Source organism: Scardinius erythrophthalmus (genome assembly GCF_964197995.2).
Source record: "Scardinius erythrophthalmus genome assembly, chromosome: 15".
NCBI lineage: Eukaryota > Metazoa > Chordata > Actinopteri > Cypriniformes > Leuciscidae > Scardinius > Scardinius erythrophthalmus.
In genome coordinates, this window is record NC_138235.1 from 29899009 (window position 1) to 29921117 (window position 22109).

A 22109-nucleotide genomic window follows, 5' to 3' on the forward strand; every position below is an offset into this window, starting at 1 on the left:
TTGACTTGGCAGCAACATCCTAACTATGATGACAATAATATTTATCCTAACTAATTTATCACCATGTTCTTGACATGATAATCCCCTACGGCGGATAAATGATAACAATGATAGGCTTCGTTTTTAGGAGATTAAAACTACATTTCCCATGATTCCCTTCTTGAGCTGGAGCTGAGCTCTGAATGTCTCGCGCTCCCGACGGTGGAGTGAAGTGCACTGATGGAGCGCGAGCGGCTTTATTATAACACACTGGGCGCGAGCACTCACTTTAATTTCAAAGGGTGAAGTTGACGTCACCGCTGCTCCAAAGAAGTCTATAGAACGAGAGAACGCAACATTAAGCAGGCTTCATTCTTTTTCGAGAGGGCAAGTGAGGATTAGGATGGTCATCAGAGTGTATATCGCCTCCTCGTCCGGGTCTGTCGCGGTGAGTAACATGTTTACATCGCGCATTTAAGAGTTGCATGTTGTAAAACTGGTTGCTAGGAAAATTTATTCTGTGATCTGTTGTGTTTTTCTAATCTATTCCATATAATAATTATTGAAATAGATAATGTATGACAGACTGTCATACATTATTATTTTATGGAATAGATTAGACAGATGTAAGAATATATTACAGACTTAAATGAATAACTTTGCTGCTGTGATACATTTATGGCACTCATTAAGGTTTTTGTGTGCACATGAGTTATATATGCATATGTCAACAACAACAAGACATTTTTGGCGTTTATTTTCAAGTAAGCCCCGCTGATTTTATGAACTTAGCCCATCATGGGAAACCTACCCTCTCTTGCAGGTGACACCAGGGTACAGTATTTAAGTCAAATGACATTATGGTAATTATATAAACCATGGAACGTAGTTATTCATGTGCAGTGGTAACATGGTTTTCTAAAAACATGGTGTTACACTATGGTACATTTTTGTATTATTATTATTGTCAAGTGCACACCATTTGTCCACTTTATAACTAAAAGCTGGAGGTGTGACTGTTTTCAAGCCACACAGTGCAGAACATTCTGGATAGACATGACTTATTATGAATCTAGAATGGATTTCATTACATAATCAGTGTCAAGCTCAGTTCCGATCTATATGTTTAGCAACGATTTCTATCAAATGTTTTTTAATGGTTATAAGATGTGGTTTATGTTTTATTTGAGATAATCCAAAGCTGTTGTCCACCTCGTCACACTGAAACCAGTCATAAAGCTTAGGTTGGACAAAGTTCATGTTTACAATACAAACCAACCCACTGCCAACTCCAATGCCACGATCGCATGGCGTGCAGATCAGCTCGGTTTTAATCGCTCTGTAATGCAGCCTGAAAGCAGGGAAAGCATGAGAAATATCCTGATTCATTCAGTGCAGGGATTATATTTCAGCCTTTTAGCTGGTTGCCCCAGTGACATTGATTTTTAGTTCTTTAAACGAGGAGATCACAGTCTCTGAACAGAGATTGGGAGGAAGGATGTGCAATTTTATTATTTTTGTCCTGTATTTAATGTCATTCTTTGGTGTTTGATGGTTATCAAATGATGTTTGTATAGTGACTCACTGTGTATTTGACAGCTCTTATATGGAGATGAAGCGTGTGTTTTTTGATGTTCGCAGACGGATAGGCAAGTACTTCAGCATTGTAACCTAAAAGTGCCAGAATGAGGTAATTGTCTAAATGAGTTATGCGCTGATTTCCGCTATCTCATTATTTCTACAAGACCCGGATTGTTTACCCAAAAAGAGCTATTTTTAAGTCTTCATGTTCTCAGCACACACTGCTCTCATATAGGCAAACATCTCTTTCATGCTCTCGCTCTTCTGTAGAAGGCAAACAAGATGATCATTAGAAAGGAAAAGTGAAATATGCCAGTTGTACTGATGTGTGTGTGTGTGTGTGTGTGTGTGTGTGTGTGTGTGTGTGTGTGTGTGTGTTCACTAAGATTACAAATGTGTTTGTTATACAGTATAACATATGTTGTGTCAAAAGGATGTTTGTGTGAAGTGAGTGATGGTTGATGAAACCAATATGTACCTAAAGAGGATTTCCGGTCTGTGCAGTGCACTGTTTAAATGACAGCAATATTTGAGATTTAGGCTACACAAACACACCCTGATTCACATTAGCTCTCATAAGCTTTGTTCAGAAGGGGATTATAAAGGTCATACCCCTGACTAACCTTTTCCACTCGTTATACTCATCCACCTCCAACCATTGCACTTTGCATATGCATGCGAAGGACTGAGAGCACTCTCTGAGTGATTTTCAGTCAGCTAAGCTTAGTGGTTTGATGGGTTCGACAGTGATATAGGCTCAGTAAGTGTTTTAAGAAAGTCTGAGTGGTAAGATTGCATTCAGCTCATTGATTGAGAACAGAATGACACTCTCAACTGCATGGGATTTATCTTTCTCTAAAAGTGCACTTTTTCCCTTTGGACTGAAGTTTTGGACTGAAAAGTTTTGAAAAATATGTTCAATGATGTACATTCAGATGGTTAAGAATCCAGTCATATCAGTAGTTTAATAAAAGTTCAGCTGAGTGGAGCAGGCCGCCTCATGATCATATGACCAGCCAAATGCTGTTCATTTAAACTGCATTCAAGTCATGTCGTAAATACCGTGATTTCGAGATGACAACTCAGGTGGTCAGGTGAGGTCAGGTGGTACAAGTTGTAATTACGAGATTACGAGGATGTGAATGCTAAAAAGTTCAACTCAAAAAAACGTACACATTAATAATGTTGACTTGGCAACTAACTGAAATAAACACGTTTAAGTTGAAGTACCAAATGACTAAAACTATAACTGAAATAAAGCTAAATATAAACTAAAATAAAACTGATTATTTTTTATGTGTATATAAAACATCATAAGCAAAAGTGCTGAATTTCCGAATATATCAGAATGACTCTGAATTGGCCGTAGTCAAGAGTCAGCATGATGTTATAAAAAAAAAGGACACAGTTGTGAATGATATTGCTTATATACAACAATTCAGTATACTGTAACATAAGTGAATATTAAGTAACTTACATTTTAGATGTAATTTTGCCTGTTACTTTGTCTGTTTTTGATCCATCATAGTTCCAAACAAAACGGTTGAACGAATGATTCAAAGACTCGTCTCATAAAGACAGATGGCTTGTTTCATTTCTGAACAAATCAGCATTTTTAAACAAATCAGTTGAATTAATAAATGTCTCAACTCATAATTTAGTCTGTCACTTGCTGGCCACCAACTGTAACTTGCAGAAAGAGTCAGAAGATTCTGGATGTGAAACCGCCAATATTTAAATTCCCGAAGAATTGGGATAACCTTTCACAGGTGAGAATGTGTTGGCTTTGTGTTTATGTATTCACTCAATATTACAGGTTTTTACTATGGTACTTTTTACATTTTTACTTTTACTATGGGAACTTTTTAATGTTGTGTTACCTGACGCCTTCGTCTTGTTGTGTTAGTTCAGCAAAATCATCTGCTTATGTCTGCTGATTGCAGATATAGATATTCGTGCATGCGTCTAATTACGGTTTCAGACGCCCAGTCAACTTGCTCTCAAATGTTCACGGACCGACTTTGATCAGTCCAATATGGTAGACAGATTACCTAGTGGGCCATAGAAGTAGCCATAGTGGCGCTAATTAGGCATCTATGTATATATACATCATGTACAAAACACACAATTTCTGATTATTTATTAATAGGTTGTGGCAGAAAGAGAAGTGGAGTTCTTAAAATAAATCATATGGACAGCGAATGTCTATGTCTTCAGTCTTTTGTTTTGTGGATAAATCAATAGCTGCATTGTGTGACTGTGCTGGTTTGACACAAGGCTAGAGCTGCTATTGTCTCTGTTTATCAGGGCTGGGGTTTTATAGAGTTTTTTTTTTTTTTAAAGCACAGACTGGGCTTAATAGAGAGCTGCTCTAACTTTTCTTTCTTTTACTATATGTGTATGTGTGAGAGATATTTGATTCGCTTATCAATGCATCGCTGAGTATGAATCTTAATGCACTTGTGCTTTCTATGTGCAGAGGTGTGTGTTTAGTGACAAAATTAATCTAAACAGCTCTGCATGCGGTGCCCAGCAACACGGCCTGCAAAGTCAGCAGAGAAAGAGAGGGAGACAAAGATAGGGAAGGCAAGGCGAGGTAAGACAGGGGACTTTTTGTACTCCATCTGTCCTCCTCCACAATGAGAACATATCCAAAAACTCTCTCTTTCTGGACAGCACACTTTGATACTTCCAAACTATGGTGTGTAGGTGTGTGTTTTTGTAAGTCACTCCCTCTCATACAGCTGTTGAAACTAGGCCTCTCATATAGTTAGGTGCTCCGATTGAAAACGTGCAAGTCCTGGAGCCTGGTGAGCAAGGAAAATTGGTAACCGAAAAAAGATTAACTAAGTTTCATTCAATAAGTCAAAAATATTATTTAATATTGTTGAATACTAACAATATTAATTTGTATGGGTTATCTAGTAAAAAAAATAAAAGTTTTTACAGGTAGGGATAATGTATATACCATCAGCTAAAGGATTACATATAGCTAATCCATTATTTTAAAGGTAGGGTAGGCAATTTCAGACAGGCTAGCTTTGAAAGCCTAAGATTCCTCCCTTCCTTCAGAGTGTCTCCACTCCTCCTTCAAAACACATGAAAGCACAAAGCAGAGTCTGCAAAGCATCATGAGAGACGGCGTTAAACTACCTCATGTCTCAAATCACATAACATTGCAATAATAATGAACATAAACAACTTAGAGATCTTACTTGTGCCACATGACTGCGGTAGATTAATTTCAGTGTTGATAGTATTGACATAGAAATGCATAAATCCGTAGATTAGATCCGGTAGAATGACACGGGTTGCCATCTTGTAATTACAGTTATGACATGGAGTAACCATCTTTAGTGGTGTTCATAACCATAGTGGACTTTATCGAGTGCACTCATTCACCCATAATGCACTGCAATAACGAGTGTACAACCAATATACACTCAACGACTAGAGAATACCCATAAAGCACTTTGAGGGTCGCACTGAATGAATTCCCGTGTCTGACCAGAAGATAGCACCCGCAGCTGAATCATCCATCCATTTTCTAAACATCTGGTCCAATGTGGGTACAGCGTAATATCATAAATTCCTTTTTTATTTGATTATTACATTGTTTAATAAAGGGTTGTACATAGTTTCCATGACAGAGTTCAAGTTTTTTTTACTACTGGAGCTGCCAGTTTGCTAAGTTTCAAATAATTATTAAACAGCAAGCACAAACTATGCAAAAGCAGCATAGGGGACGATTTCAAACACAGCTTGTGTGTTTACAATTCTGCATAGCCTTACAGAACACGCTGATGACATGTGATGTCTGCGCGAGAGGTATGGTAATACAGACTATAAAAAAAGAGGTGTTGACAGACAGGTAGGACATCGTATCATTGTATTCGGACCGAATGCAATGATTGGACAAAAATATTTTGGTCCTGAGACTTGCACAGAAGATATATGTACATACTTCTATTGTTGATTCCTATCAGGATGTGAAGAAAGAAGCAAGGCTTGTAGACAGACAGATGAAGAAGATCAGGATAAGTTCAAATGCAAAGTTTAAAGGAGAACTCCGGTCAATTTTAACATTGAGCTCATTTTAAGTCCAAAGTAGTCTATTGCCGAGTTCACGCGCGTGATAAACCTATGCGCGTGAACTCGGCAATCGACTACTTTGGACTTCAACCGAAAAACGGGATGTAAACAGGTATTTGCGCTGGCTTAAATAACATCATTTTTATACATATCTTTTACATCTACTGCAGTCAGATTCACCATGTTCACTCAGAAGGAATCACTCACATTTTCTGTGCACTTGTAATGACACATCAAGGATGTTAAGAGGCTAAAAGCAGGTTTAGTACCTTCCCCATTGAAGTCAACAGGGTGCAAATTTTAAAAATAGAATAACTCAGTGTAGGCAACACCGATTTTTGTAGTTGTTCTCTGTATTGACAGCACTCCAAATGTACAATAAAATGAGCTCAATGTTAAAATTGACCGGAATTCTCCTTTAATAAACATCCACCGGGCAGATACAGACAAGTGCTAACGCAAACAAGACCGGGCAAACAGAGAGATGGTGAGGAACTAATATACACATGGTGATAACCTAAATGACGAACAGCTGTGATGATTAGTGTCCAAGGGAAATGATGATTGGCAGGAAAACTCAAATGAACACGTGATGAATGAAAACAAACTAAAAGTCCATGAAAACTGAAACTTGCGGAGCACAAATGACATATCGTGACAATAACAAAAAGTGTTAATAAAAAATCCCATTTTTATGTTAAAGGGATAGTTTAAGCTATAAATGGACTTTCGGTCATCAGTATGTTTTTGTTTTTTTAACTTAATATACTTTTAATAACACTTTTCAGTTTTATAGCTTTTTAAATGTTAACTGATGCATCAATTCAAGTCTACTGAGTTCTTATAAGGAAGGGTTTTTTAAAAGTAATGTTATTCTTTTGTAATGTTGGAAGTTTTTTCATCTCTGTGTGCCTATTCTTAATGCACTCATTAACTATGAGTGCTAGGAATGAAAAAAAAAAGACATGTTTATACTTTGGAAAGTCTGCTTTTCTTGGCATTGTTGCACTGGAATGAACCTATTGAGTTTTTAAACATAGTTCAAAGGCAGTCAGTGAGTGCAGATGGTGACAGACAGGTGAGTAAGATAAGGACAAAATATTTATTTAATGTTAATGGGGAAGGATTCAGAACCTAACTTCAGACAAAGAACAGATATAAAAAAAAAAAACATTTTTTTAAATCACACAAATGGACACTCACAACAAGCACAATGACAGACACACAAAGTCTTTCGTTGTTTTCTGTGTTAAATTTGATTTGCTTTAAATGTTTTATGGAAAATATTTTTAAGGTGTGTACATTACAACAATATGTTTTCCATTTACTTTCAAATGAATCCCTCTGTCAATCAATACTCTCCCTCCTACATCTGGCTAATGGGAATGTCCATCTGTGTGTTTTTAGAATAGACAAATGAACACATTTGCACACAAAAACATATAACTATACTGTAAGTGTAAACCCTGTTATATTAAACATGTTTCAAGGCTGACAATTACAAGGATGATCAGTCCAAAAATGGACCAATTTATAGGTGATAAATGTAAAAATGCTAAATGGCTAATATTAAAATGAATACATTGAAAAAATTATATTATCACATTTAATTTTACTTTATTAAAATGTATTTTGCATGACACACAACCAGAGTTAAATGTGTCAAATAATGTGCTAAGTATCTGCAGTAGTAACTCTTGCAGAGTTTCCTTAAGATTACACCACTTCCACTTCCCAATTTTGAATAAATAATTTCTCAAACTAGATGTACCGCATGGCGGTACAAAATATGACCGCCGCTCAGGCCTGCACTGGCTTTCCACAAAAATAAATTACGTGGAGCAATTTGGCTGTATTGCGTGTTTATGTATATAAGTTGTATATTTTAAAAGACTGTCTGGAGTATTCCTGTGGATCATGGATAATTTAGAGTTTTGTAATTATTTGCCATTACTATTTAAGTTTTATATCAAAAGTCATTAGTTTAGACACTTAACATCCATAATGTGAAAACGTCACATCCATAAAAGTGGTTTTCCCTACATAATGTATTACAAAAATGAGTTTCAAAAACACACTTATTGTGTTCAAGTCTTTTTCATGCTACATCGGCAGTTTGTTTAATAATTCACAGACAATTTCTACAAACCTCTACCAAACGGTTGAGGTGCCTGTTGATGGTAAAAGTCAGTTATCTGACTTTGGCATGGGTTTGTTGTGTTTTACTGAAATAAAAAAAAAAATTTCCCCAAAAAAGTGGTTTTATCTTGTAGCCCTGGTCCCAGAGTTTTAAAAAAACAATGTTAACAAAATTAAACTCATTCCCACTGTACCTAGTAGAACACTTAAGTAAATGTCCCATTGAAATTAATGGGATTTTATGGATTTAGGTGAAGAAATTAATGGGATTTTATGGATTTAGGTGAAGAAAGTGTACACATAATACATTTTGGTCTGTACCATGAAGAGAAAACTGATTCAACTATATAAACTATATATTTTCTGAAAGCGTAGACTCTCAGGATGTGATCTAACATGGCATGAAACATGTCCCACCCCCCTCATTAGTATACTGCCCAAGCATAACACATTGGGTATTGGTAAATCGGGTATATGGCTGATACCTAAAAAAAGTAGTAGTATATGCATGTCTGTCTGTGTGTGTGTGTATGTGTGCGTGTTTGTGTATGTGTGTGTCTGTGTGTCTGTGTGTGTGTGTGTGTGTGTGTGTGTGTGTGTGTGTGTGTGTGTGTGTGTGTGTCTGTGCGTGTATGTATGCGTGCGTACATGTGTGTGCGCGTGTGTGTGTCTGTGCATGTGGATTTGTATGTGTGTGTATGGGTGTGTGTCTGTGCGTGTGGATGTCAGTGTGTGTGCATGCTTGCGTTTGTTTGTATTCCTGCATGTGTGTGTGTGACAGTATCATCCTAAACCAGCAACCCTTCGCTCAACACCACCATCTACAGGCCGATGAGTGTACAGTCACTAAATGTGCACATAAATAAATTTATTTCATACCCCCCATGGATGAAATTCTACGAAACTTAGCATACCCCCAGAGGATGTCAAGTTAATCATACACATGAAATATGGTGCAGTTCTGAACATCTCAACTGAAGATAGGGGCGATTAAAGCAGAATAATATTGCATTTTCATTTTTTATGGGAGGGGTGCAAATCACAAATGAGTGATTATGGGCTAGGTTGATGTGGGCCCTTAAGAGCAACATACCATAAAAATTTCTTCATCCTCGGTGCCACGGTTCAGGTAGTTATTTAGGAAAAACTGCATTTTTTGGGTTTGGGGGGGCCCAGCGCGGGGGGGGGGGGTGGCCCCCGGGGACCAAACGAAATTTTTCCGTAAAAGTCTAGTGGGGCTACATGCCCACCAAATTTCATGTTCCCCGGTGTTTCGGTGTCCCTGGTATCGTTGAGGGAAAATTCAGTAGATGACAAAAAAAAAAAAAAAAAAAAAAACTTTGACAATCCCTATATGACCGCTTTATTTTTTTCTAGCGGCGGTCATAATAAATATTCATGCAAATGCACCAAAACTCATAAATGCTCATACTCAAGTTCTAATTTGAGAGTAGCCCTAATAGAACTAGCACAGATTGACCGAATAACTTTACTGTGTGTTTCCTCAGGTGAAGAAACACCAGCAAGCCATTGTGGGATTTTTGGAGGCCAACCGGATCAGCTTTGAGGAGGTTGACATCACTATGCTGGAGGATCAGAGGTTCTGGATGTACCGGAACATTCCTGAGGAGAAACGACCTGAAAAGGGCAATCCTCTCCCCCCTCAGATCTTCAATGGAGACGACTACTGCGGCGTGAGTCCGCCTCACATGTGCCATTCTTTTAACTAAAAGAGTCAACATGCTTGATATGTCAAACACTGGATAGGTGATGTAACCTCTCCCCTTAAAACATCATTAACTTGTTCAAAGATTAACCAATGATCTTCTATCAGAAGCTAATTTATTGTTGGATAGATACTCACACACTGGTTATATCTTCATCAATATACTACAGACCTTAATTCATATGGTATTAATTGGCTTAGTAAAATGTCTCAGGGATTGGGATGGGTCTGCTGAAGAAAAACTCTTCTTTCTCTCAAACAGTTAAATCAATGATAACCTAAAAGCTCTCTGTCTGGCCAGTGAACACATTGGGTTGGTTTGAGAGGATGTTTATTCAAAATCAATACATGTAAACAAAAATCCATGGTGTAAACTGTGCAGCACTGCTCTCTTTTCCAGCCAGTTACATTCTAGTGTAGTATTTATTGTGTTTCTCTAGCCAATCACATTAAAGCATGAGATGTCTTTTATATAAGGTGTAAGGTAAGGCATTTTCATTTCAAGTTTTTAAAAAAAAGGACAGATTTTGCAGGCAACACACACTTTAATATTCACATTCACATACTCTATTTATGAATTAGATTTGTAGTGTAATATGTCACCGTGACTCTCTTGCCATACATGGCTGAAGTATCAGAAAAACGTTTATGAGTTTGAATCTTAAATTAGAAATGATTCATCATTCAACGCTTGAGTTAAGGTAAGGTTTATATATCTTGTGAATGACTCATGGCAGTAATGGCTGGATTTTGCTGAGTGCCCAAATGATCTAATCTCACAATAATCCTGATTACTCTCAGACCCCGCCCCCAGCACCTCTTTTAGCCAATCAGAACAGTAGATCCGCTTCCTTCACAACATGTCACAGCGATTAACTGTTTGACATAAATAGAGGGCAAGACACTTCTAATAGGTTTTACATTTAGAGCTATTGTTATTTATTTTAAAAGGACTATATTAAGAAAACTGTATAATTTCATGTTAAGATCATGTTAATGGATGTTTAATGCCATAGTTTATATCATCTGAATCACTAGTTTGATGTTTCGCAGATATCCAATTTTAAAGACAAATAGTGTAATAAACACAGTTGCTGTTGCTATAAACTCTACTCAGACATTATCATTCGATTATTTTTCAGGATTACGAAGATTTCTTCCAGTCTAAAGAGACGAACACGGTGTTCTCGTTCCTCCGTTTGCCCTCTGTAAAGGTACAAACACACTCCCACCTGTCTTTAAATCAATTCACCGTCCAGTAAAAAAAATTGAAACATTCTTAAAACAAAATAGATTTTTTTACAGGACAGCCAGACAACATACTGATTATTAGGAGGATTTTTTTGTATGTCATATAGTTCATGAGTTTCCTGGCTATTCTCATTAGATAATACATTAGATTAACATCTAATTGAATTAAATTCCGTTCTCTGCAGGACTCTGAATCCTGAACCATGTCATTGACATTTCCATAGACTGAAACACTGTGGTTTTGCCTCTTTCTCCTGTGATGTAACTCTTGTCCCCTGGTCTGAAGCCCTCACTGCCAGCACTGCATTCTGCCAAAACACTTGCTGCCCTCCGGCCCAGCTATTCCTAAGAAACGTATGTCTGTTCAAACACATACACAGGGTGGTTACAAATGTTTTCTATGGCCTAATTAAGTATTTATATGTTACGTTTGGTTTCGTTTGTTGTACGTGTTGCATGAAAAGCCTATTCTTCTTTTTTAAATATGATATCAGGATGGAAGTGAACTTGTTTGTGTGTCTGCAAGGTTGCATGTGCAAGTCTCTTGTAAATCGTTCTTTGTTAAGGAGCTCAGACAGATGGCCAAAAGGAAATGTAGGGATACAGCAAAAGAATCAGGTAATGTTTTCTTTTCCATAGGCTTTGATCTGGTTGTAAAAAGAAGTTCAGACCAGAAGCCAAAACAGGAAATAGAATCCTGACCTGCATTAAGATCTCAGTGTAACAGTACTGATCTGAGCTCAGTGTTTCCATGCCCCACAATGGCTTTTCATGGCTTCTCTGAGTAAAACTGGTTCTGAATCAGTATTTGAATAGTTTATGATTTATTATCAGAATTTCAGATCTCATTCCTACAGCCTTTTGTTCCTTCTGGTGGAAAAAAAGAACTCGTGTCTTGTTTGAGGTTATCCAAGTCTTTCCTCTTTAACTGTCTGATAATGTGTGTTTTTCTTCTCAGGGGTATAGTAGCATGCACAACACTGTGATGCCTCAACTCTCAGCTCACCCGTTTATGTAGCTTATATATTCACTTATATTATACAGTGCTGGGGAGAATATTGGTTTACTGGTTTTTGTGGAACAATTCGCTTGGGCAAACTACTGCCATTCTCCTCCGAAACCGCCCAAAACAAAACACAGACACTTTCCCATACCTACTTTCTCTGCATTTTAATTTACTATTCATTATGATGTTCACTTCTTGCTCTGCTCCTCCCACCCGGTCATTAAATGATTCCACATGAATGAGCTCTGCATTTATGTTTACGCAGACATACACACACATCATTCTCAGGACACAATTACGTTTTATGCCCATTTTGTCTTACACACACGCTCACACACATATTCTGTAAAATGGAGTCATTCCTTTATATGTACTGTTACTGTTGTTTACTTTCATAATCTAAATGAATAAATGTCTCTAATTTGTAATAAAGTATATTCAAAAGCTGATGGTTTCTTGTGTTTCTCATCACAGTGGCCTCAAAATGCATTTTGACACTTAAAAAATATTGCATATAAAACAAAATATCAAACAAAGTGGCATTCTATATTTAAAACAAATATTTGTTTTTAAATTTTAAATTCTGGTAACACTTTACAGTAAGGTTCATTAGTTCACATTAGTTAATGTATTAACTAACATGAACTAACCATGAGCAATACATGTTACTGTATTTGTTTATCTTTGTTAACGTTAGTTAATAAAAATACAGCTGTTCATTGTTAGTTCACAGTGCATTAACTAATGTTAACAAGATATTACTAAATGTTGAAATGCTGTACAAGTGCAGTTCATTATTAGTTCATACTAACTAATGTTAACTAACGAACCTCATTGTAAAGTGTTACCTAAATTATTTTAATTTTAATGTTGTCCTGGATTAATTGTTCAAATACCTTTATAAGCTATTGTCATAGTATAATATGGGTGGACTGCATAACCTTTAAAAAAACTACTGGAACACTTAAGATATCCCAGCATGCCTTTGAATGTGTCAGTTTTACTTTAGCTAGTACAAGCGGTTGATGTAGGGAGCGTGAGAAAATATGGTTCCTCTATAAATAGATACAGATGTTTGCTACTCATGAATTGAATACTATTAAAAATGGATACAGTGCTCAAACAACATCACATTTTTTACATACAGGAAAGATGTCTTCAGCCGAGTCTTCAACAGGTCTGACAAATATTGCTTGATCTCAAAATAATTAAATATGCATAAACAATTATATATAAATATCATTTTAAATTAGGAAGCTAAAGTTCAGCTAAAACTATTCCCTCCCAGAATAAACTGCATTTACATGTCCAATCTGTGTTGCCATGACTACTTATATAATTAAGAGGAAAAACACATGGCCACTGAATTATAGTAATAATAGATTTAACACTGCTTCCTAGTGGACAAATAGGGACGTTGCTCATCTTTACTCAAAATGTGATGAGGTACCCTTGTAGATACAAAATTTAGTAAAGATACACTTGATAGAAAAATCTTCTTTTTTTAAACATTTAATGGTGCAAAATATGTATTTCCTCAACATGTAAAATATCTATTCAAAATGCAAGGATTTAGTGCAGTGTGTCTATAGTAGCTCAGAGTTTGAAGAATGTCTCTGGTTTCCCATCCTCCACTGCATCAAAAAACTTCTGATAGTCCTAAGAACACAAACACAGAATATGCTTATATATATATATTTATATAATATACTTTTTAATGGTTTTCACAAATAAAAATGTGTCTTCGAAAGAATAAGACATGAACGCCTGAAGAGCTGATTTTAAAGCATTTGCTCAGGCATTAGTGGTAAAGTACATCCAGACACACTGCATGTCTGGAATCCGAGCTGTGTGATTATTTGCTCATTTGTGAGCGGCATGCGCTGTTCTGAGCTTCATAAGAGAATGTCAAGATGTTCCCCAGGGCAGCAGACGATCACAAAAACACACTGGTGCACTTGAAGCAGTGGAAACATCTATAGTGGATGGGAGTGTTTTAAAGGGTGTGTTTTTGTTTAGAAGAAAGTGAACAAGCCTGACAGGTCTCATGTGTCTATATGCAAAGGCTTTTGTTTAAGTGTTGTTTGTGCAACAAAATTAATAGCCTTAACATACACTGCAAAAACTCGTTTTGTATCTCCCAGTTACTGACTCAGTGGTTCAAAACACTTGTTGCAAAACCCATACAAGTGTTTATTTAGAATATTTCCATGTTTTTTATACTTTATTACAGGACATAGCCTGCCCTTTGTGTGCTCATCTTAATAACTGTAAAAGTGTCATTCTCTGGAAATATTTAATTTGTGTTCCCATGACTTAGAACTGATATAATTAACAGACAAGCTCATGCACACTGAACTTAGTCACATTATTTGATAGATTTAACACTGTTTAATGTGAAATAATTTTTTCAAATTAAAATATTTTCTTTCTAAACATTCATCTGAGTGATTGTAATGATATTAAAATTAAAATATGAATGCAAATTAAAATATTAATTTAATTTTAGCATGACGTCAATAGTCATTTATAAAGATAACATGGCAATGAAGGTCTAATATAACACTTCTGCAAACTATAAGAAATAACAAATAATGATAAATTGGTTCAGACTGTTTAAAAGGAATCGCTGCTGTAAAAGTGTAGCAGACGGGTGCAGAAGTGTGGTGGCTGTCTAAAGCTTGTCATAAAATCAAATCAATTGACCATTTCCCTCGAGGCTGGTGTGATGCAGTTCAAATAGAGAGTACTTTCTGTCCCTTGATCTACAGGCCAGCAAAATGAGACTCACCCCACAGTATTTGTCCCCATTAAAGACCTGAGGGGGCATCGCTGAGGGGTTTCCAACTTTCTTCCTCATCTCCTCCTTCACGTCAGTGCTTGATGTGATGTCCAAAGCACGGTACTTGATCTTCTTGGAATCCAGGAACTGGAAAATCTCAGACTGGTGTTGCTTTACCTGAAGAAACAGATGGAAAACAATGTACCTTTGACAACACACTTTCTTAAAACATGTGACAAGAAATTAACTATCCCCAACTATCTGTTATTTACTACAAATCTTCATGTTCTTCAGCACCTTGGAAATGTTTTATCCTTCAACAGACGCACACACACATACAAAGGCTTCACATAATCCAGAGTACACATTTGTATCACTGTAGAAATAACTTCCTCACTTCTTCTAGATATAAAGACAACTGTATAGCACGTTAAATAATACGAAACAAGAGAGTACACATAAAACAGTTAAGTTCATGTCATCATTCAGCAAGTTTAAGTTTCAAACAGCGAGTATCAAATGCTAGACAGTAAGAGAAGTAACATACAAATACAGATACACACCTCTCTAGAACCACTCACACTGCTGAAATACACCGTGACGGACATCTTTTATAAATCAATTCAAAAGGTTTGTTGAAAATAGAAGTGGCTGCTGAAGTATTTCAGTAAGCTGTGTGAACGTTTAAAAACAGTAAACTCAGCCAACTCAAGGACCAGGAAAGCAAGTTTTGACAGTTCACCTGACAGCCCCACCTACCACAAGAACTTCTTCCACCCCGCCCCACACACACTCACACACCATAAAATATATCATTGTGGCATGCCTAAACTTGCATGAGGGGGTTATTCTCTCTTTTTTCTCCACCGAGATAACACAGTAGGCCTACATAAATCACAGTGCGCCCAACAAGTAAGTTACCTGGTCACTTAATTACCACATGTTTAAAAATCATCCAGACTAAGTTGGAAGCAGTGAAAGAAAATGGCTCAGAGGTCTAGAAAATGTAAACATTTTAAGTGTGTTTTAAGTGAACAAATATACTAATATAAATATATACATGTTTTATACATATAAAAATAAAAATATTGAGGCGCGTATTATATACCGTGAACATTACGCACCCTAGTGGTGGATTAAGGTGTCTACTGTCTATGCCATCGTTTTGGATTAAGCGAAGTATTAAAATGGCGTTCAATAATATTAATCAATATATTTTCTACATTAAAAAAATTAACACAACAATTCTGAAATAGAACAAGCAAACTCTAGCCTGAAAGCCACAAAAAGAGTTCCGCGTGGCTCTCCATGCAGGCAGTGAGATGGACACCGTCGGGGCCTTTTGCGCTTAAAACAACGTTGTCGACCTTATGACGTCCTCTTTACCCGCAGTCAGAGGGAAGGTAGGGTGAACTTTTATGTTGTCTGACAGAATCGGTCTTAAATATTTGACATCCTGTCTTTAAAGTGATCAAAGATGTATCGAAAGGAATGGATATTAATATATCGATCGTATTATGCCTTTATTTCAGAAATCTATCCTTTCATCCATCGCTAATCTACAATGGCCGAGGAAGGGTGAGTGATTGTGTTCTCACTGCGCTGTTTAGTAATGAAGCATCCACGCTTCAAGTATGCAATAATTATTATTTTTTTAGAGAAAATATATTGAATACCCGTTACTGTTAAACTTAGTTTTTACTTGCCCTCATATTTCAAAGCCATGTTCTTCCGTTGAATAGTAAGAACAGAATGGGCTGCGTAGTGCAATGAATGTAAACGGTGACTAGAGGCTGTTGCCTGTTACTCCACACGTGACTTTTAATTCATCTTTTTCTTTTTTGAAGCATTGATTTAGTTTGTGCGAGGTTTGGCTTAATATAAATTGTTAATGGAATAACTTGAGTCCAATTCACTTTCATTAAACAGTAAATATTGTCCCTCTTGTATTTAAATGCATTTTTTTGTGCCACACTAAATATGTGCATGTTTGTATGCTTATGTGTGACACACACACCTGTAACCTCTAAATCAACTCCATGTTGGTCCCTGTGTTAAATTACTTACTACTAGTAACTCTATAGGGTGACCTCGGCTATGATGAACTTTCAATCTTTAGTCGGATACCCCTTCACTCCAATTATGAGTGAGACATCATTCTGAGAAGCCGCAGGTCTTTAAACACAGGCGCACACACGCCTGACTCTTCTTACACCATAACAATCTTTTGTATGTGTTTCACAGCATCAGTGCCGGAGGTGTGATGGATGTCAACACCGCTCTGCCTGAAGTGCTGAAGACCGCACTCATCCATGACGGTCTGGCCCGCGGTATTCGTGAGGCCGCTAAGGCCCTCGACAAGTAAGAAATAACTTCTTAATTTTAAGATGTTTCTTTGTATCTATGATGATAATTTGGCTCCCTCTTCTGAAGTCTCTGAGGACAACTGCCTTTCGTTACCCAATTTCTGTCTGAGATACGGTTGACGTGTCATTCATACCTGTTGGAGGAGTTTGAAGGGTCATAATGATCTTTGTTCGTTTCACAGGCGCCAGGCTCATCTTTGCGTCCTGGCAGCAAACTGTGACGAGCCCATGTATGTCAAGCTGGTGGAGGCTCTCTGTGCTGAGCATCAGATCAACCTCATCAAGGTGGGAACACTATAAGAATAACATTAATGCATTATTATTATTGCTTATTCATTGAGTCAGAATTTAAGCATTAGCCCATATCATTAAAGGTCCTTATTGCAAGTGATTTTATTAAATTGAGCTGTTACTTTCAGCTGGACTAAAGGCTGATTTATACTTCTGCGTCAGACCTACGCCGGAGCCTCTGCGCTGCTGCAAACAGCCTACGACGTGAGTTTGATGCAGAAGTATAAATTGGGCTTTACAATTTGTTTCCTGGCCCAATGGTTTTCAATCTTGGGGATTTGCAGAACTACATATTTTGTATGTTTTCTTTTAAGTCCCCCTGTGGTGAAAATCAAGCTTTTAATGTTTGTCTATGTGGTGTTTTCAATATGCATCAAATCAAACCATGTACAAATTCATAAGTCAACACTATTGCTGAGTATTTTCTCCTTAAAACTGCTGTGAACCAAAGACCGTCTCAAGTGGATCTTTGAGCTGGTGTGAGTGGAGCTGGGGATTATTTGCTTATTCATAGAACCGCGTATACTAAATGAGGCAATGGTGTAGAGTTACATTCAAGCTGTTTTAAGACATGAAAACTTTTTAAATGTCATTTTGGCAACAAAGAGAAGTTAAGGAGTAAAATGATTGACTAAAGGGCGATTTTAACAGGCTTGATTCAGATCACATTAGGAGAGCCGTCTGTAAACTGAATTGCATGCATCCGCTAAGAGACATTCCAAATATACAGTGCTGTGGGTCTCCAGGATTGAAACCCAATGTCTTGGTGGTCTATAAAATTGGAAAAGAAACCCCTTACGCTTGCATTGAAAGTGAGAACTGAGCTCTGGCATTGGGCTCTTTTGAACTGGACCACCCAGAACATCCTAATAACTGTTGCAATTAACTAAAGCCTATTCTTGTGGCAGGCATCACTCATGTTTCTCTTCAGAAAATGTTGATCTAGTTTCTTTTTATTGCTCATTAAAAATCTTAATTGGGGCCGGAGCTCCAATGGTGCAAGTGTGTTCTCTTGGATATTGCCAACAACTTATTTGCAGCCTGATTTCAAAATGCCTGAATCGCTGCTTAAATGTGTGTAGTTGCAAAATATGACCGTCTCTGTGTCCTCTTCTATAGGTTGATGACAATAAGAAGCTCGGGGAGTGGGTCGGTTTATGCAAGATCGACAGAGAGGGCAAACCCCGCAAGGTGGTGGGCTGCAGCTGTGTAGTCATCAAGGTTCGTATCCAGAATCTGTTTTTAATTTACTTCACGTTTCCTTAATCTAAAATGACGCATTCTGGAAGTTGGGCTTCAGATTTAGGGTGTTTAAGCCAGGTCGAGTCCAGATGCTGGCTCTCTATGCCCCGTGTCTGTTTTTTCTTATGTCTTGGCAAGATTGAACGCCTGAACACGAGCCTCATGGTCCTGTTTTGACTCTCGAGGTCCCCTAGAAGGGCAACATGTGCTTAATTTACTGGATAATTGGAAGATGTATATTTTGTTTACTTCTATTTATTGCAAGGATTGCATTGATTTGCTGTTAAAAGGTTTATTTAAAGTGTCTAATGTTTTCACGTGTCTATCTGCAGGACTACGGCAAAGAGTCCCAGGCTAAGGACGTCATTGAGGAGTACTTCAAATCCAAGAAATAAGGCGCCAAATAAAACATCTTTTGGAAATGAAATGTTGCTTGTGGTGTTTTTTTTTAAATGACATGGGAATTGTAACGGATCATGCAAAAGTTTAAACCGAGTGAAACTCAAACACTTGAGGTAAAGTCAGGACTTCTGCTCTCATTTGGTTCTTATGGAGTGTTTAAGCTAGGGTTGGCAATGTTCTTCATAGACACTGTTATACTGGTTGAAACTCTTAACATCCTGATAGTAATCAATGATAGATGTGGTATAAACAGTAAAAATTACTTGTGGTAGACTCGGGACCCCAAAATGTCATCCAATTAATACATTCGGTCCAAATAACATTAGAATGAGTATGTTTTTAAAAAAGGCTGTTACATGTAATGCATTAATTTAAATAATCTGATAACATAACACATTACTTGCAATACATTACCTCCAACACTGCATTTTAGATGAGCTCTGAAAACACCTGATTGATCTTTTGAGGTTCAGACTGAAACATGGTAAATTTCTTAGGGTTTCTCAGAGCTGAGCTAAATTGGTCTATTTTTGAAGATAATCAGAATTATCGGCTAATAAGAGTAAATCCACATACTCGGGTTGTCTGAGTTGGGTTCCCATAGAGTTGTACCTTCACCGGATGTAGAGATTTTGATGGAGCCACTCGTGTCCCGAAATCAAAGATGTGTGACTTTCAACTTGTATTAAGTTCTTTTCTGCTGGAAACAAACTATTGCATTTGAAATAATTGAAGCTGTATTATATCTTCTAGTATGTATTTTATAGATCTCACATGATTTTATACCATTTTATTATGGTTTGTTAATACACACAGTATACTGTGTTTTTATTGTTTAATACAGTATCTCTTCAGTTCCAATCAAGAGGACATCTGAAATTCTCTAAAATGTGTAAAAAAAAAAATCTAACTTTTTTCATGCCATAAGAGCAATAAAAAAACTGGGAAATCCTGACTGTGGTTATAATTCATGCATGAAAGGGTTAAAGCCATCTCTTGTGATGCTTTGTGCGATTGTAGTATTTAACAGTGCATACTCCTAAAAAGAATACTTTAAATTTTCCAAATTGCGTGGCTTTAAAATTGTATGAATGTCTGTCATTCAGTTAAAGTGAACATGCTTTTGAAAAGCTTATTTTTTTTAATTGCATTGAAAAATAGTGTAGTTGGGACTTACCTAAGAAACCTCAGCACTATGCAACCAGTGTTACATCAGGATGAAACTACAGCAAAATGCTAGTTACAACACAACTAAAAATTAGCCAAACCTATTAAAGATTTAAAAGATTTTTTTTTTCTGATGCTTGACTTTTATTTTCCTTTTCTTTCCATCTGTCATGATTTGAATCAAAATACAAATGAGCGTTTCCTCACATAAAACAAAAAATCTTTGGATTGTAAATGTCTTTCGTTCAGAGGCACCAGTACTGACAGCAGATTAAGTGTTTTTTTTTTTTTAACATTTAGAAAATAGAGAACTCAAGAAAATCTCAAATGTTTACATTTTTCGTTTATCTACATACATTCTCAAAATAAAAACTGACACACGAAACATCTTATAAGGCACAACAAATTATACACAGACTTTTTTTTGTCAAAAACTTACAAAAAAACCCAGACAAAATCAAAACGATACCATGTGAAAACACAGCGTCCTTTAGTGTTTAATCTAGTTCCTGTAAAATAATTTACATGAGTTGTGTGTCTATTCTAAATGCTCCTTGTTAGAGTACATCGCTTGTTGTTTAAGTGGAGATGAAGTCTACAGTACAGACAGAGATAAAGCTCCTGTAGATGAGTGTGGATATATGCGCTTTCAAGGGTTCACCTCAACCCTGGAAGAACTCGCCTCATTCAGACATGAAATGCAGTGTGTGTGACGTAAGACCTTAGTAAGCTCTTTACAAGCCTGGTTTGACCATTATAATCCCTTTTTCCCCTCATACTAGTCTGTCCTAGTCTTCTTAAGACAGTGCAGAATTATCTTAAAAGCCATAGTTTTCTTAAAAATAATCAAAAAGACAACAACAACAACAACATAAAAAGAGATTGCAGTGTACTCTTGTTCTTAAATAGTTGTACAAAAAAGGCCTATGATACAGGTGTCGAGTGTTACAGGTACTCGAACTCCAGTGCTTGATGGAGGGCAAGCAGGTCAGAGTGGCTGGATATCCGCCAGAAGGGCATGTTGTGCTGTGGGGACAAACACACTGTGAGTTTGAGTTTGAGAAATATCTTTGCTGAACATTCATTTACGGAGTCAGCCACTAAGATTTGGTCTATTCTTAAAGTTGGTTATAGTTCACAACAGTTCTCTTCATTCCTGAAAACGCGGTGAGAAATCCATCAACCAGACCACATATAGAAAAAATGAATAATAATAACAACATTCTCTGATACATTATTTAGTCCACAACTATCTACAGAGGGTTTATAAAGAGTTTAGTGAAGCGTTTACAAACCGTAACACTTTACACAAAGGTTGATTTTATTAATATTGTATATTATTTTTAATTAACAGTATTTTACATTGTTTATTAATCTAGTTAAATGTTCATTTGAACTCTTTCCCCGCCATTGACGGACATTTCCGGCTTTCCACTGTTATGCAGTAGGGGGCGCTAGGACACCTTCTGACAGAGTACAGAATCTCCTGATCAAAACACAGGCGAAGAAGAAGCAGAAACAAGCCACAGCAAGTACATGCATAATGTAAAATAACGCGATCATCAACATTAAACAGCGTAATGCCAGAGAATGTCTAATAAGGGGAGAAGTTTCACTCTCAGTAAACTTCCGGCTTCTGAACTGGTTGCAGTTCCACTCTGGTTCCATATGAGGGCGCTCACAGGACGAGTGCAGAATGAATGGAGGTCTATGGCGCTATACCCCTCAAAATCAAATGTTTTCGAAAAGAATGTTGTATTCGAAAGGAGATGCAAAGAAATTACACATTGCTGGGTTTTAGATTTTTTGTCAATGACGTCATACACATCGTACGACCAGAGATACTGCTTTACGGCAATCCTTCAGTCACTCTGGTGCGTTCGCGCTCTGCACTTTCTTTTCACTCGAGGCATCGACAACACAGCTGACACAGGTAAATACACGTGCTAGAAGAGTTTTTGTTTTGTTTGTTTCTGGTCCCGCTTCGGATGCCACGATGCCATCAAGCGGTATCTCTGGTCGTAATCAGTCCTTCACTGACCAATCAGCGTTCATTAGCAGAATGCTATGTGTTATGGGCAACAA

The 22109-nt window shown here is 37.0% G+C and overlaps 4 protein-coding genes across 26 annotated transcripts in view; 2 read left to right on the forward strand and 2 right to left on the reverse strand.

The window, feature by feature from the left end:
• The first annotated feature begins 162 nt into the window (after positions 1–162).
• sh3bgrl2 (SH3 domain binding glutamate-rich protein like 2) lies at positions 163–12221 on the forward strand. 3 transcript variants are annotated; one of them, XM_081386136.1, is made up of 4 exons: positions 163–427; positions 9300–9485; positions 10660–10731; positions 11055–12221. In XM_081386136.1, the coding sequence occupies exons 1-4, from the start codon at positions 383–385 to the stop codon at positions 11115–11117; spliced, it is 366 nt and encodes a 121-aa protein (XP_081242262.1). In that variant the 5' UTR covers positions 163–382; the 3' UTR covers positions 11118–12221. The 3 variants fall into 3 exon arrangements, with proteins under 3 accessions (XP_081242262.1, XP_081242264.1, XP_081242263.1); XM_081386138.1 differs by having other exon boundaries at positions 168–427; positions 10954–12221; XM_081386137.1 differs by having other exon boundaries at positions 204–427; positions 10993–12221.
• A 1064-nt stretch (positions 12222–13285) lies between these two features.
• LOC308703521 (SH3 domain-binding glutamic acid-rich-like protein 3) lies at positions 13286–15421 on the reverse strand. The gene is made up of 3 exons (XM_081387092.1): positions 15120–15421; positions 14566–14733; positions 13286–13433 (listed from the first exon to the last, which is right to left on the reverse strand). Exons 1-3 carry the CDS (start codon positions 15162–15164, stop codon positions 13371–13373), a joined length of 276 nt encoding a protein of 91 aa, XP_081243218.1. The 5' UTR covers positions 15165–15421; the 3' UTR covers positions 13286–13370.
• Positions 15422–15812: 391 nt separating this feature from the next.
• On the forward strand, positions 15813–18882 carry rps12 (ribosomal protein S12). The gene is made up of 6 exons (XM_081387091.1): positions 15813–15959; positions 16089–16134; positions 16801–16917; positions 17105–17207; positions 18333–18434; positions 18788–18882. Exons 2-6 carry the CDS (start codon positions 16121–16123, stop codon positions 18848–18850), a joined length of 399 nt encoding a protein of 132 aa, XP_081243217.1. The 5' UTR covers positions 15813–15959; positions 16089–16120; the 3' UTR covers positions 18851–18882.
• Positions 18883–20349: 1467 nt separating this feature from the next.
• Positions 20350–22109, reverse strand: part of eya4 (EYA transcriptional coactivator and phosphatase 4) — a 34916-nt gene continuing 33156 nt past the window's right edge. For all 21 annotated transcript variants that reach the window (XM_081387082.1, XM_081387089.1, XM_081387081.1 and 18 more), the window contains exon 20: positions 20350–21050. In XM_081387082.1, the coding sequence (XP_081243208.1) occupies positions 20970–21050 (81 nt within the window). In that variant the 3' untranslated portion in view covers positions 20350–20969. The remainder of the gene's footprint in view (positions 21051–22109) is intronic.

Excerpts from the sequence above, each read along its gene's own strand:
- LOC308703521 (XM_081387092.1), bottom strand. The coding sequence starts at position 15,164 with ATGTCCGTCACGGTGTATTTCAGCAGTGTGAGTGGTTCTAGAGAG. Across the intron at positions 14,734-15,119 it reads GTGTGAGTGGTTCTAGAGAG|GTAAAGCAACACCAGTCTGA; the intron begins GTGTGTATCTGT and ends CTGTTTCTTCAG. Across the intron at positions 13,434-14,565 it reads ATGGGGACAAATACTGTGGG|GACTATCAGAAGTTTTTTGA; the intron begins GTGAGTCTCATT and ends TTGTGTTCTTAG.
- rps12 (XM_081387091.1), top strand. Across the intron at positions 17,208-18,332 it reads ATCAGATCAACCTCATCAAG|GTTGATGACAATAAGAAGCT; the intron begins GTGGGAACACTA and ends CCTCTTCTATAG. Across the intron at positions 18,435-18,787 it reads GCAGCTGTGTAGTCATCAAG|GACTACGGCAAAGAGTCCCA; the intron begins GTTCGTATCCAG and ends GTCTATCTGCAG.
- sh3bgrl2 (XM_081386136.1), top strand. The coding sequence starts at position 383 with ATGGTCATCAGAGTGTATATCGCCTCCTCGTCCGGGTCTGTCGCG. Across the intron at positions 428-9,299 it reads CCTCGTCCGGGTCTGTCGCG|GTGAAGAAACACCAGCAAGC; the intron begins GTGAGTAACATG and ends GTGTTTCCTCAG. Across the intron at positions 9,486-10,659 it reads ATGGAGACGACTACTGCGGC|GATTACGAAGATTTCTTCCA; the intron begins GTGAGTCCGCCT and ends ATTATTTTTCAG.